The sequence below is a fragment of the Kogia breviceps genome, chromosome X, assembly GCF_026419965.1.
Source record: "Kogia breviceps isolate mKogBre1 chromosome X, mKogBre1 haplotype 1, whole genome shotgun sequence".
NCBI classification, from domain to species: domain Eukaryota; kingdom Metazoa; phylum Chordata; class Mammalia; order Artiodactyla; family Physeteridae; genus Kogia; species Kogia breviceps.
This window is the reverse complement of record NC_081330.1, coordinates 42,994,454-43,011,173: the sequence shown is the minus strand read 5'-3', so window position 1 is coordinate 43,011,173 and position 16,720 is coordinate 42,994,454. Positions and strand designations below refer to the sequence as shown.

The following is a 16,720-nucleotide window of genomic DNA, read 5'->3' as shown; positions in this document are numbered from 1 at the left end:
CTTAGCCAACTGATTGATTTAATACCTCTGGACTTCAGTGTTCACATCTGTAAAGTTCTGTAACAGTATGTAACTTATAGAGTTACCACTTTTAAATGAGTTATACTTCTCAAGTGCGTGGCCCACAGTAATTGTACACTTTTCCTCTGAAATTAAAAATTACAAATCATTAGATTTGCTTTAATTTCCTTTAGACCTACATGAAATTGAAATCATCAGCACTTATCTATACCCACTACATAGGCTCTAAACAGTAGTTTCTACAGCATGTCCAGGATTGTGTTTTGGGGGAGGACTTATTTCATCCTTATGTGTTAATTTCTTATGTGTTAAATTTCATGTGCTGTAGAGGGGGGAAAAAGCACATAAAATTAACACATTAGAGAGGGGTTGGTGTAGGTCAAGCCCAAGCTTGTGCCATTAGGTGGTCACTCGGAGGCACCAACATCACGGAGGATATGAGGAATATGGGCAATCTCAGATCTCCTGTTCTCCTGAAGGTAATGTTCCCCTGAAACATGCAGATCAAGTAGAACCCTACTGTCATTGGACCCTACTGTCAGAAAGCTGACTCAGCCTTCTCAGGCACATGAGCGTTGTGGGTTCCTAAGGCTGCTGGTCATGTGGATGCTGCCATCCTATGGACGATAGTTACCTGACAGGCCCAGCCTTTCTTGTCCAGTCAGATCCCTGGGCTCTTAAACCCAAAGGGCAAGTGGTCTCTTTGGCCTTGTTGGCACCATGACCCTGTGGTAGATCCAGCCCTGAAGCCACTTGAGCATGGTGGACTCCTAATCCCTGTGTGTCACATGGCTCCTTCTCTCATGTGACCCTGACCAGCTACCAGCATGTGCTAGCCTCATCCCTTGATGTGATATACTGCTTAGGGTTATGTGGATGCTATGGTCTGGTACCCTTCCCAACATGGTACATGTCATGTTCAGCAGTCTCCATCACGTGAAGATTGTGGGCTACTAAATGCTGTAGATCCATGTATGAGCAACTGTATGGCTCATACCACACGTGGCACCCACAGTTCTTCCACTCATGTGAGCTCTGCCTCTTCTGGACTGCTCTTGGTCAAGTGGACCTTATGGTCATGTGCCAGGATGTGGTGACGTGAGAATCAGCCCACTCAATCATGTGAAGAATGAGGGCTCCTCACTTCTGTGGTTCAGGTGGTCCACAATGTCATGTGATCACCTACGGTCGTGCAGGAGGATATGCTCTTTTTTTGTGTGTGTGGTACGTGGGCCTCTCACTCTTGTGGCCTCTCCCGCTGCGGAGCACAGGCTCCGGACGCGCAGGCCCAGCGGCCATGGCTCACGTGCCCAGCCACTCCGCGGCATGCGGGATCCTCCCGGACCGGGGCACGAACCCGCGTCCCCTGCATCGGCAGGCGGACTCTCAACCACTGCACCACCAGGGAAGCCCAGGATATGCTCTTTAAGAGTGGGGAGTGTCTATTGAACTGCAGTTTGGCTAAATCTCCAGAAGAGTCAAACCCATAGGTGCAGAAGACCTTTAGACCTGTGGTGAGTGCTCAGGCTGAGGGGGGACTTTGAGGAGACTGGCTCAGATCCCAACAGTTCCACCAACTTTTATATCTTGCCGAGGTGTGTGGTACTTGGGTAGGAGGGAACCCCGCCAGTACTAGAAGTTTATTGAGGGAACTGGGCTTTTAGAGATGCCCAAGCAACGTCAGACCGGGGTCCGGCAAAGAGACAAGGGCCCAGGAGACAAAGTTGGACAGAGGTGGGTGTGGAAAGGGGTTTCTGGATACGGCCTAACTGTTGTACCTATGGCAAAGAAAACCTGTGGATGTGTGCAACCTGAACCTGGACTTAGGGGAGCAGCTGCTGGTAGAGAGTGAAATGGAGGAGGAGGATGGCCTGGCCTGGGTGGGTGGGGTGGCCGTGGCTGGGGTGGCTGGGGTTCATGTCATATCTCAGCAGCAGGGTCCTGGTCCATCAAGAAAGTGGTATTGAATGTGTCAAGTTGAGCAGAGAGCGAGATTGCGTTTACATTTTGGGGGGATGAATACTTCTTGATACATGGCTCAATAATATTTTCACTTGTGATAATTTATATTACATGATGCTTAAATAATCCAGTTTATTTTTCTCTCACTTCAGCATTTGCAAGCTTGTTTTGCAAAACACTAGGGCCACAAAAAATCAGCAACAACGAAATTGGACTCTACTTCTGAGACGTGTGGAACATACAGAAATAAAGGTAAATGAATTTCCATACCGTAGGATGTTTTTTAGATAATATGCTAACATGAAATATGAATGTCAAAGGGAGGGATAGTTTCCACAACTTATGCGGGGATGATACATATGTCCACAGAGCATCTGAGGCACGAGTGTTCCCGGGAAATATTCTGGGAAGACATGTCCACACTAAATCGCTTACCACTTTAAAACCTTGTGTCGTTGCTTACTAAGAGCAAGAGACTGTATGTTTATATAATTATTATAATCTATTCTTCTTCTCTTTAAGATTTACTTATTGCTCTGAAATGCATTTATCTTACCTCATCAGCCAGTCTCTCTCCTGCTTAAATCTGTTCACATTTTAGTCTTCAGAAGAAACCTCAATTTATAAACTTATTTTTGATAGCGTGGTGGCAAAGAAAAGTGCATAAGTGCAAATCATTAAGCAGTATTATCTATACCAACAAATATAGTGCCCATCTCTGGAAAGCAAAGTACAACTAAGCTGTCAGCATGAGCAGTCACTAAACCTCTCATTTTATACAAATATCCCACACCTTTGCAAAATAATTTTATTATTATGTAATAATTAAAGCTGTCATGCTTTGAGTCCCTATTATGTGTCAAACACTGTGATAACCTCGTCATGTAAGTTAAGTCATTTCACCTTCAGAAAAATCCTGAGAAGGTGTTATTTCAGTTGGCAGATGAGATATGTGAGTCAGGAGAGGCTGAGCTATGCTGTGGTTAGAAACAATCCCCAAATCTCAGTGGCTTATTCCTCACTCCCACAATATGTCCATGGCAGGTGCACGTCCATCCCAGGTTGGTGGATGTCAGAGATCTGATCTCTTCTTACTGGAATGACTTGGAGACTGAAACCAACAGAGCAGCCACAATCTAGAAAGTTGTCGATAGCTGTGCCTGAGAGAAAGGGGGCCCTGGGCCTCGGGGGAGGTCTCAAACCAACAACCATATGTTGTGGCCCAGAATTATTTCACATATCACTCAAACACATTAGCCAAGTCCCATTTATGGCCCCACTCAAACAAAGGAGATAAAGCAAGAAGTGATCTGCCAGGGGCCTGGAACAGGGGAGAAATGGAAACACTTGGCAAACAGGACCACTGACTGCTGCATGATGCAAATGAAATGCAGAGAGATTGAGTACTTGTGTAATGTCACATGGGAAGTAAGGGACAGAGCAGGATTTGAGTCCAGACAGGTATGTTTTCAAAATCAATGTTCTTTACATACTCTTTTCTATATTGTATGCTATTCTCTTAAATGAAATACATATACACTCTTGATCTCTGAACAATGTGGGAGTTGGAGACGCTGACCCCCTGCACAGTCAAAACTCTGCAGATAACTTTTGAATCCCCTCAAAACATAACTACGAATAGACCACTGTTGACTGGAAACCTTCCCGATAACATAAATCGTGGACTAACATATATTTTATGTGTTATATGTGTTCTATATTGTATTCTTGCAATAAAGTAAGCCAGAGGAAAGAAAAGGTTATTAGGAAAATCATAAGGAAGAGAAACTACATTTACAGTACTGTAATGTATTTATTGATACTGAAGGTTTGCATCATCTGCTTACAAAATGAATCATCTGTCTGGCAATACCTACATGAATACTTTCTTATATGATACAAAACACTGTAGATGTTATATGTACTACTAACACTAGACACCAAAAGTAGAAACATAGTTTGAAAAAGAAATTCATATTTTTTTACATGTAGAAGGATTTGTGCATGGATAATGAAGAAGCAGCAATATGATTGCTTTATGGTTGTCTAGTGTGATGGATACCATTGCTTCATGATAGCCTAGACCATGCACTAATGAATGAATCATTATAAAACTTTTATGGCATACAGTATCACCAGCATATTCATGATACAGCATTGGAAAGACTGTTATATTAAAGCAATCATGCCAGTGCTGATGATAGGCTGATATGTAGTTTCACCAAATATGAGAGACAGAGACAGAGAGACGTACTGTATGGGTAACTCTTTGAAAGCAAAGTTATAAAACAGTACGAAAACTAACACATCATTAATTTTTATTACATATCACTCACCTTATGCCCATGTAAGGATAGGCTATCCACTTCAATCCCTGTCTTCTACACGATGTTCTACACATGTATGTTTTATACATTTGTTGAAAAAGAATGCATGTATAAGCAGACCCTCGCATTTCAAGCCCTACTGCTCTAATGTCAGCTGTAATTATAGTAGAGATCCTATTACTTCAGTTCTGCCGTTCCCTCTTCCTTAATCATCTGATGTGCCAACCTTGGAACTGAATAGACGTGGTGGCAGTGGCCGAATTGCAAACTGCGGGCCTCTTCCAAACAGATGAATGGATTGGATATTTGAGTGTTCATTATATTCAAACATGAAAATTAGAAAAGAAAACCTGGTGGTAGATGTAAAGCCTGTTCAAGGATCATTTACTTTATAAAAATTAATCTCAGGTCTTTCCACTCTTGTCAAGGAAAAATAATAAAAATAAAAATAAAAATTAATGGAACTGATAACAGATCTCACAGAGTTCAACAACAACAACAAAATGCTAGCTGCAGGCACTTTAAAGAGATAAGATAATAAGGAAACATCTAGCAACAAGGGTCAAGAAAATTAGATATAATGCATGGAGAAGCCACTCTGAAATGAGAAAAGCTGTCACACGTTCAGCTTCAGCAAAGATTCAAAAGATACAACAGTGTTATTGAAAAGATATGCTGATAAATTTAAAATTTAGAGAAAACAGATAAATCCCAGAGTAAAACACGATTTTCCATGCAAAAGAAACAGAAAATCTTAATATTATTAAAAGTATTCTTGACAAAGAATACACGAGAAGGCAAAATTATTAGCCAATGTCAGTTAGTTACACAAATGCCAAAAGTATACATAAATTAATAGCAAGCTAAATCCTGCCACGGCTAAAACAGGAAACACTGGATGACAAAGTCGTGTTTAATCCCAAGCATAACACATTGGTTTAACATTAGGAGATCTGTGAGGTTAGTTTAGCTGATTAGTGAAATAAAGGAAGGAGGAAAGGAGGATTATCACAAAATATTCAGTAAAACAAGGCCTACAAAAGTTGAAACAACCAATCAGCAGTAAGACTGACAATAGCAGGAATTCTCAGGAATTCATAAATAGAAAAATGTTTCTTAGACTGACAACAAATATTTTAAAAAGAGTAAAGTACATCAAACATCATACTTATACCATAAACAAGACCAAAAGACAACCCTCAGAATGGGAGAAAATATTTGCAAATGAAGCTACTGACAAAGGATTGATATCCAAAATTTATAAGCAACTCAGGCAGCTCAGTAACAAAAAAACAAACAACCCAATCCAAAAATGGGCAGAAGGACTAAATAGACATTTCTCCAAAGAAGATAAACAGATTGCCAACAAACACATGAAAGAATGCTCAACATGATTAATCATTAGAGAAATGCAAATCAAAACTACAATGAGACATCACCTCACACCGGTCAGATTGGCCCTCATCAAAAACTCTAGAAACAATAAATGTTGGAGAGGGTGTGGAGAAAAGGGAACACTCTTGCACTGTTGGTGGGAATGTAAATTGATACAGCTACTATGGAGAACAGTATGGAGGTTCCTTAAAAAACTACAAATAGAACTACCATATGACCCCACAATCCCACTACTAGGCATAAACCCTGAGAAAACTATAATTCAAAAAGAGTCATGTATCAAAATGTTTATTGCAGCTCTATTTACGATAGCCAGGATATGGAAGCAACCTAAGTGTCCATCAACAGATGAATGGATACAGAAGATGTGGCACATATATACAATGGAATATTACTCAGCCATAAAAAGAAACGAAACTGAGTTATTTGTAATGAGGTGGATAGACCTGGAGTCTGTCATACAGAGTGAAGTAAGTCAGAAGGAGGAAAAAAAAATACCATATGCTAACACATATATATGGAATCTAAGGAAAAAAATGTCATGAAGAGATGAGTGGTAGGATGGGAATAAAACACAGACCTACTAGAGCATGGACTTGAGGATATGGGGAGGGGGAAGGGTAAGCGGTGACGATGTGAGAGAGTGGCAGGGACATATACTCACTACCAAATGTAAATTAGATAGCTAGTGGGAAGCTGCCACATAGCACAGGGAGTTCACCTCTGTGCTTTGTGACCACCTAGAGGGGTGGGATAGGGAGGGTGAGAGTGAGGGTGACGGAAGAGGGAAGAGATATGGGAACATATGTATATGTATAACTGATTCACTTTGTTGTAAAGGAGAAACTAACACACTATTGTAAAACAGTTACACTCAAATAAAGATGTTAAAAAGAAACCATCAAACTTAATAGCGAAACTTTGGAAGCATTCCATTTAAAATCAGAAGAGCGACAGAGATGTCTTAGATGACCACTTTGTTTTAGCATCATACTACATGTCCTAGGCAGTACAGTGAGCCAGAATGTATATATGCATCTATATACATGTGAATTAATAAATGTGTACAAGTGAAAATAAAGATGTCATGATAGGGCTTCCCTGGTGGCGCAGTGGTTGAGAATCCGCCTGCCGATGCAGGAGACACGGGTTCGTGCCCTGGTCCAGGAAGATCCCACATGCCCCGGAGCAACTAAGCCCATGAGCCATGGCCGCTAGGCCTGCGTGTCCAGAGCCTGTGCTCCGCAACGGGAGAGGCCACAACAGTGAGAGGCCCGCATACCGCAAAAAAAAAAAAAAAAAAAAAAAAAAAAAAAAAAAAAAAAAAAAAAAAAAAGATCACATAGTTACCTTTATGTAAATTCAAGAGAGGCTAAGGAAATTAAGAGTAATGATAGAGGTTAATAAGTGTGTTGAATATAAGACTAATATACACAAAATAATTGTCAGAAATAGAAAGTACCCTTTTAATTTTGAATATATCATTTACAGAAGCAAAAATTATAACGTTCTATAAAATCAACTATGAATCAGATTCCGTTTGCAAGTCTTCTGACATACTTGAACACTTATATAGTCTTTCCTGTTCTTTAGTGACCAAAAAGCTAAAAACATGAAACCAGTATGTGTGTGTGTATGTGTGTGTGTGTGTGTGTGTGTACACATTAACCAGAACCCCTTACAGCTCGGGTTTTAAATTGTATCTTGTTTGTATGAAGCATATGCACCAGCCTGAGACATGGAGGCGTAACTGAATGACATAGGAGCCACGTATGGCTCAGTGACATGGTCAAGTGTGTATGATGGGAGGGGTCTCTGGTTCTTATGGAAGAGTCACAGCAGAGTGCCTGGAAGGCAAACATGTCAGTTAGCACACAGGCAGCAGTGGTGTTTCAGCTCTAGCAGTCCCAAAGCGTGAGTGGACTTACCCTGGCTGCATAGCATCCAAGCCTTCTTTTCTGGTCTTCACAGTGTTTTTGTCATCTATGTAATATATTTTATGAACAACGTCTTATTTTTATAAAATAGCTATTAGAATGAATAGCTGCCATAGGCAAGTGGGAACACTGATTGATAGAGTACTTGACACCAAAATAGGTTGCAAGCCAAGGGCCCTGAAGGAAGTGGGATTCTGAGAAATGTTATTTGTCTTAGGTGCATCTGAGGACAGTAAGGCTCCAACTGACATTAGAGGAGGAAATATTGGTGTTCTGTGGAACACAATGGAGAAACAGTTGCAGGAGTTGTCACCTGTGGTCACTTGAATGAAATGCCTTTGAAATCAATGTGTCAGTGGACTAAACAGATGCTCTTAGGGACTGAGAGGATGCTCCCTGCCCCACAGCACTGAGAAACACATTAGTGCTGAGGGCATCTTCATCTTCGAGGTGTTCTAAAGTGGCTGACTTGTGTAGGCCACAGATGAGATGGGAGATCCCCTCATTTCAGTGGGGATGTTGGGGTCCTGGGGTTGCAGGCCCAGTAGGAGCACTTAACCTCCTGCCTCAAGGTGAGTTCTGTTTACCTTAATAAGAAGCAAGGCTGGAAAGGTAGTCACATTGGTTTGACCTACAACAATCTTTGAAGGTGGCTAATTGATCAACAGATCCCTTGGATCTTGAAATATCTGAACATACTAAAAAGTTGCATTTGATCACTGTATAAATAAATAAAATAAAAATAAGTATTTATTTATAAAATATATAAGAACATTAAAAAAAATAAATCAAACTCTGAATCTGGTGACTTGAGATATCGTGATGGCAAATGGTACTCCCTTACTCTATTCCCACACTTGACCCAAAACACGATGAATGAGTGGATTACTAAGGAAGGACCCTACAGTCCAGTCGCAAGTAACTACAGTAAATCTTCTTCCCAGGCTTAGCCAAAGGGACCATCAGCCATTTACCGCTGTTACTGTGCATTTGCTTTAAGGACACTTGCTCTAAGCCAGAGCTCAAAATCTTCTCTTAGAAAGGGCCAGATGACAAATATTTGAAGATTTGCAAGCCTTTCACTTTTTGATGGAGCTATTCAGATCTGCATTGTAGAGCAAAAGCTGCCACAGACACAGCATGGCTGTCTTCCAATAAAACTTTATATAGTGACAGGGACATGTGAATTTCAAATAGTTTTCACATGCCATGAAATATGATTCTTCTTTGGATTTTTTTAACCATTCGACTACAAAAAAACATTCTTAGCTTGCAGGTCACCCAGAAACAGGCTCATGGACTATAGTTTACCAATCCCCACTGTAAGCTATAGGAATCACTAGGTCCCCAAAAAGAGCACTGAATGGAAAGTCAGTAAAGTGAGGTGGCAGGCATTCCTAAGGTCTCCTGCCAAGCATAACCCGAAAGCTGATGCCTTTTAACATAGTGGTTTTCAACCTCGGTTTCACACTGCAATCACATGAAGAGTTTTAAAAATGGGATTGCTGGGGTTTGCCCCCAAATCTGTTTTAATTGTTGTGGGTGTAGGCTGGCACTAGTAATATTTTCAATCTTCCCAAGTGACTCTAGTATGTAAACAAGGTTGAGTGTCGCTGCCAGCACGACCGAGGGCTCGAATTCAGGCGACAAGGGAATGAGGAAAAAGTTTAAGAGGAAAGAGTGAGGACGGGAGGGACACCAGGAGCCATTGCAAACAAGTGTCAATTTTATTGTTTATATGCACAGCTTTTATAAAATGCAGATACAGGAAGTTCAGGGAGTTAAAGCACACTAGGTTCTGTTTAAGATTAGGTTAGTTTCTTTCTCGTGGGAACAGTCTATCCTTCATCCTGCTAACTTCTTGATAACAATATTTCTACCGTCTCTGTTTGTACCCAAAGTTTCTGTTATGACTGGGCATACTGTTCTTGACTTTCTGATAAACATTAGCAAAAAGGGGCTTTCATCCGTCCAGAATGGGCTTCACCTGCACCTGTCATGCACTGATCACCTCGGGGAAAACGTGGGTGGAGAAGTCCCAAGAGCGTAGGCTCAACCTTATTGAGGCATGCATGAATGCCTGCCTCTATTTTGGGAGCCTGTGCTCAATTAGTCATTTTCCTCCAGGCCGAATACCCTTAACGGGCATGGCGTGCTCCACAGTTGAGATCTGCCTGAACAATTTAAATGATGAGAGTGCAAGTATTTTACAATATTTAGTTTAAAAATCTTATAATTGTGTCTTTGGAATAATAATATTCCAATAATGAATTCATAGAATATTCCAATCAAAATAAATACTTAACTGTGCTGGAAAGTGTGAAATAAGAATTCCCATGTAATAAACGGAGAATGCTCTCCTTCAAGGAAGGAAAGAAGGAAGAAGGAGCGAGCGAGGGAGGGAGGGAATGGGAAAACACAGTGGTAAGGCACGGGCCACCAGTGGTAAGGTCAGGGAGGAAGGCTGAACCACTGATGAGCCCAGAGCCAGGTATGGGTTAAAGCCAAGCACCCAGGAGCCCAGGGATGACTCGCCAGTGAAGTGTTCTCTTCACAGATGGTCACAACCCAGTGTAATCGTGGAAGGGACAGAACAAATGCAACACATGGAGTGATTGGTAATGAGGGAATAGGAAAAATAGAAAAAGCTGGAAAAGACCTATAGATAGTATTTCCCTAGAGAGATAAAGGAGTGTTAAAGGTTGAAATTATATCCATTGTATAAGAACAGAACACTGACCAGGAAGATGGCTGATTGAACTCAAGGGTGTACTTTCACTTCCTCCTGAAACTTCATTAAAACAACATAAAAGGTAAACAAATCAATACAATGGTGTATTACCCAGCAATGAAAAGGCAAGAACACGGGTGGATCTCAACAAGAAAAAAATTATGCTAAGTTAAAGACGCCAGACACAAAGGAGTACAGGATGTGTGATTCCATTAATATGAAATTCTAGAGCAGGAAAAGCTAATATATGGAAATGGAAAGCAGATCAAAGTTTGCATGGGGCCAGAGGAAGAAGAGAAAATTAACTGGGAAACTTTAGGGAGTATGGTATTTGGCCTATATCTTGATTAAGCTGGGGGTTAGCACTAACCCCTGATTTATACATGTAGGGAACCGGGGATCAGGAAAAGTTGGGTAAGTCATGTAAAGTATTGCAGCTTATTAATCAGCGAGGAGGCACTCATATTTTCCTCTGATCACTGCTTTTGCTCTGTCACACAAGTTTTGGTATGCTGTGTTTCCATTTTCAATTGTGTAAATGTATTTTTAAATTTCCCAACTTGATGCCTGATATATGTACACCCATCTAGCTGGGCCATAAAGGAGTTTTGATGCATGCACTTTAAATCCTATTGTTATCCCATTTTTGTGCAGAATATTAATGTTTTATAAATGGAAAAAAAGTGTATAAACAACCCACTTGTTTGGGTTAGAAGGTGCCTCCTCCTCGGGGCGGAGGGCAGGGACTTTCAGTCCTGGACTTACTGGCTCATGATTGGGGCAGGGAAGAGCAATGGAGGACACACAACATACAGCTTGCACCAGCACTCTGTATTATGAAACCAAACAACAATTGTGAGTGGGGAAGAGACACAGAACACCTGACCCTTCACGTGGCAATGTTACCTGGCCTACAACCTAACATTGGCTTCTTGGTCATCCAGGCATCCAACCCCAGGCTTGGGTGTGGCCTGAGGCTGGAGGGAACTGATGATGTGGACGAAGACAAAGATGGCATCCAAGGGCTCCTTTTAGGGTATTTCTTTGAAGGCCTCCTCTAGGATCTTGCCCTCAGTCTAGAGAGAAGGAGTCGGAATGTCAGAAGAGCCTGCTCCCCGAGTTACATTACCAGGCCACCAGCCTCCAACTTTTTGGCCTCCCTGAAGGCCCAGAAATGTTCATCTTTAACCCACTTGACTCCCAGACATCACCTTGAGCATACTTAAGACATGATCAGCTCTCGTGTAGTTCTATTTGTTGTCCTGAAGGCACCTGCAGTAGGAGAACCACAGGTGGTCTCCATTAGTACCACAGGACAGTCACACTGACCATGCAATGCCACCGCTAAATCTATGCCACTTTCTTGCTGGGACACATGTACCAGTATGAACACTATGTGTAATGACGAAGAAAAACCCAGTGAAAACCAAAGCATCTATCACTAGCATTCATGCCCACTAGAATTCAAAACAGAAAAGTAGAGCTGTGCAAAAGAACAAGGGAATTCAATATATACTGATCAAGGATGTTTTTCAAGAAATAACAAATGAAAAATTCTAAAGTACAAGTCTCCAACCATATTTTATTGAGATACAATGCACACACCATCTTAAAGTATACAAATCAGAGCTTTTTAGTACATTCACACGATTGTGCAACCACCACAACTATCTAATTCCAAACTAATTTTCCCACCTCAAAAAGAAGCTCCTTAAACATTAGTGATCACTCCCTATTCCTCCCCTTCGCCCCAACCCTGGCAACCACTAATCTGCTTTTGGTGCCTGTGGATTTGCTGATTCTGGACATTTCATACAATAGTTGACTTTTTGTGACTGGCTTCTTTCCCTTAGCATAATGTTTTTAAGGTTCATCCATGTCATGACGTGTATCAGAACAGTATTCATTTTTATGACTGAATAATATTCTACTATATGGATGTACCAAGATTTATTCATCCATTCATCAGCTACAGGACATTTGGGTTGTTTCCACTTTTTGGCTATTATCAATAATGCTGCTATGAATGTTCCTGAACAAGTTTTACAGTGAACACATGTTTTCATTTCTCCCAGTAGGATACTTAGGAGTGGGATTACTGGGTCATTTGGTAACTCCGTGTTTAACATTTTGGGGAAGTGCCAAACTGTTTTCCCAAAACAGTGCTCCCTTTTATATTCCCATCAGTAACACATGAGAATTCCAATGTCTCCACATCCTCACCAACACTTGTTATCATTCGTTTCATCGATGAAGGCCATCTTAGTGGGTGTGACCTGGTAACTCACTGTGGTTTCAATTTGCATTTTCTTGATGACTAATGATGTTGAGAAGTTTCTCATTTCCTTGTTGGCCATTTATATGTCTTCTTTGGAGAAATGTCCATTCAGAGCCATTCCCCATTTAAAAAAATTGGGTGTTTGCCTTTTTATTGTTGAGTTACAAGGGTTCTTCACATATTCTTGCCCAGATACGTGATATGCAAATATTTTCTCCCATTCTGTTGGTGGGCTTTTCACCTTTTTGATACTGTACTTTGATGCTCCAAAAGTTTTAATTTTGATGAAGTCAACAATGTATCTACTTTTTTTCTTTGGTTGCTTGTGCTTTTGGTGTCATATGTAAGGAATGATTGCCTAATTTGTGAAGACTTACACATATGTTTCCTTCCCAGATTTTGATAGTCTTAGCTCTTACTTTTAGAACTTTGATCCATTTTCAGGCTATGTTTGTACATGGTGTGTGAGCCAGGGGTCAAAATTCTTTGGTTTGCACGTGGATACCCACTTGTCCCAGCACCATTTGTTGAAAACACTATTACTTTCCCATCAGATTTTTTCAGTACGCTGTCAGGTTGATAATCAGTTCACCATAAATGTGAGGATTTATCTGTGAACTCTCACTTCTATTCCATTGATTCATACACTGTCCACAGGCCAGTACCACGTAGTGTTTATTACTGTGGCTTTGTAGCAAGTTTTGAAATTGGGAAGTGTGAATCTTCTAACTTTTTTCTTCTTTCTTGAGAGTGTTTTCGTGCACGTCCATATGAAGTTTAGGATGACCTTTTCAATTGTTGCAGAGAAGGATTCTGATAGGGACTGCATTGAACCTAGTTTGCTCTGGGTAGTAGTGCCATCTTAATAATATTGCCTTCCAACCCATGAAAATGGAGTGTCTTTCCATTTATTTAGGTCTTCTTTATATTTTTCAACAGTATTTTACAGACTCCTGAGTATGAGATTAGCACTTCTTTTGTTACATTTGTTTCAAAGCGTTGTACCATTTTGATGCTATGGTAACTGGGCTTGCTTTCTTAATTTCATTTTTGGGCTGTTCATTGAATGTACATGGAAATACAAATAAGTTTTGTATATCGGTCTTGTATCCTGCATCTTTGGTGAATTTGGTTAACAGTTCTAGTGGGGTGTTTTGTTTGTTTGTTGTTTGGTTGGTGTGTGTGCAGATTGTCCTGTATTTTCTGTATACAGGAAAATGTCACTGGGCATTATACTCTCTTGAAATCCCTTTACACGTATAATAGGATGATTCCTTTTTCATGGGCTCACTTTTATTTTTTGGAAGCAACATATTCAAAAATATGTTTTTCCAAATTGCTATCGAGATTCCATGATTCACTCCCCTGCCGTTTCTACCCAACCTCATTCCCATGCACTCAGCACTCCCTTCTGAGACCACTCTAGTTTCATCCCAGACATGGTGGAGAAAACCTGCACCATTTCCTGCTGCTCCTGAGAGAGGGAGGAGATTGTAGGCATTGGGATGGGGAATGCACTCTGAGTCTCACTGGGGCTGGTATCCCTCACAAACAGTTCATCATTCACAATGCATAGACTGGAGGAAAAATGGGCCCTCAGACAAATGGACAGATGGAGCACCCCACACACCAAACAACGATCCTGCTCCCACTGCCACTCAGCAATAAGATTCCTTCCATACCCCTGCTGTGTCTCTCTCCGAGGTTCCTTGACTGGTACCTCTGCCCTCCCCACAGAGCCTACCTTTGGAGAGACTGTCTACCACATTCACTCGATTTATAAGTTTATCCCCAAACCACGGACAATTTAGCATTTACCCTTTACCACAGCCCAAGGAGTGGATGATCTGATCCGCATTCTCAGAAGAAGGCACTGAGTCACAGAGTGGTCATATGGCTTGACCCAGGTCACACAGTGTGTGAGTGTTGGTTCAAGGAGAGAATTCATAGGCCAATTCCAGAGCCCATACTCTTTTTTTTTTTGCGGTACACGGGCCTCTCACTGCCGTGGCTTCTCCCGTTGTGGAGCACAGGCTCCGAACGCGCAGGCTCAGTGGACATGTCTCATGGGCCCAGCCGCTGCTCTGCATGCAGGATCCTCCCAGACCAGGGCACAACCCCGTGCCCCCTGCATCGGCAGGTGGACTCCCAACCACTGTGCCACCAGGGAAGCCCATCCATGCTATTCTTAAACACTTGGCTAGACTGTTCCTGGGTTCTCTATGCTGGCTTTCCACAATATTTAGTAAATGTAAGGTCTGTGCCACCACATTCCCACAGCCCTGAGCCGAGTCTGGGATGGGATTTCCTCCCCACAACAGGGCTCTCACCTGGCATAGGTGGCAGGGGTAGTGATGAAGTCCGGGTGAAGGCATGCACACAGCCCTGAGAACTTCCTTCCACTTCAACAGCAAACAAACAATAGTACCCCTCAGAGTCGCACGTGCTGTACATGCTCACATGGTGCTGCCCAGTCAGGGTACGACTGGACACTAAGGCTGAGAGGGCAGTTGTTCACGGTTCCAGGGTGTCGGGAATGGGGAGGTCAAGTATAGGAGCAGTCTGAGCCCAGTGACAGGACCCCTGACAACAACTTCACAAGTTCCCGGGATGCAGCTGTGGAGAGAGAGGTGGAGAGAGCCGCTCTGAGGCTGCGGTGGTGGCAGCGAAATTGGGGGTAAGGGGGACGGGGGGCTTGAGGAAGGAGAGGTGGGTCTGAGCGCTGGCACACAACATGCCTTGAGTCTGCATTACCTTTAGCTGCTCCATTTCTTCTGGCTTCAACTTATCCCGCACAGAGTAGGGAACAGCGGAGGGGCTGACAAAGACAGGTATCTGCAGGAAGAAGAGGTGGGGTAAGCACCAGGAACTCTAGTTCCAAAGAAGACAACCAGCCCCTGGCCTGTACTCCTTCTTCAGGATGAGGTACGTGTAATGCCATGGACACACACCTTTTGGCTTTCCTCATCACAAATCTTGTAGATGACATCTATCAGTGCACACGCAGTGCTAGCTTCCTGGACAAAGAACGGAGCCGCATTTTTCACGAGGTGGAACTACAGGGATTGACTGCAACAGCAATAGTATCAGAAGCCAACAGACCCTGCTGAACCAGGTGTCTCTCTCCCCCTTCCTTGTGCCCAAGCGTCTGGCTTTGGCATCATCTCTTACGTCCACTGGAGTGAAGGGGACACTGCAATGGCTCTGGATTGAGTTCATTAACCATGTCCTGTCATACTTTATCCCATAAGGAATCTATGGATGAAAAGAAGGGATGGGAGGGTGGACAGACAACAGGGAATTTAGGCTGTAGGATGAACATTTTCCTGTTTTTTCCAGCCTTCTCTTGAGCTTGAAAGGGCTTCTAGGGAAGTGACCACTGGTATGATTTCTTATGGTTCTGCATAATATGGATTTCCTAAATATTCTTTTTCTCCAGTCAAACCCTCTTTCAAATAATCAAGGTGTCAGAGACGATCTTCACTTTATAAATTTCAATGAGACCCTACTAAGTGCAGACACTGCTTGCCCCTCAGACAAGGTCTCCAGAGGCTCGACCCTCCATCTACCACACTCAGCTTGCCAAACTGAGAACTCCAATGTGGAGTTGCTCTATATCCTTGGCAGTAGTTTCCATCTTTGCTTTGAGAGAGGCTCCTCCGTTCTCCTTACAGTCAGCCTGTTCCCTTTACACTGCTTCTTGGAATCTGCCCTTAGATGAACAAGACTGTTAACTCCTGGTAATAAAAAGGACAGATTACAAACTGTCCCAAATGAAATAAACCAGCATCTCTACATGAGATCAAGGCAACTCCCCCTGGCTTTTCTCTCCTGCACATTCCATACATTTTGGGTGAGTGGCCACAAACGCTAAGAAAGTCATATGTGCACCCTCATCTCTTTGACACCAGCACTACAATTAGGATGGCTCAACCATTATATCACTTCTAGCATGCTTCAATTTTGCAGTGAGAGAAGAAAAACAAGTCCACGGAGACTGTGAGAGGTGCATAGTCCCAGGGACTGCTGTGTACAAACCCTGCTGCCTGGCCACATACTGTCTTACTTC

At 42.3% G+C, this 16,720-nt stretch overlaps 1 protein-coding gene across 1 annotated transcript in view; it reads right to left on the bottom strand.

Moving 5' to 3' along the window:
• The window catches only part of LOC131748077 (nuclear RNA export factor 2-like), an 89,965-nt gene that overhangs the window by 64,908 nt on the left and 8,337 nt on the right, over window positions 1–16,720 (bottom strand). Inside the window, 3 exon segments of the mRNA XM_067023160.1 lie at window positions 15,406–15,486; window positions 15,597–15,707; window positions 15,823–15,906. Coding sequence (XP_066879261.1) covers window positions 15,406–15,486; window positions 15,597–15,707; window positions 15,823–15,906 — 276 coding nt within the window.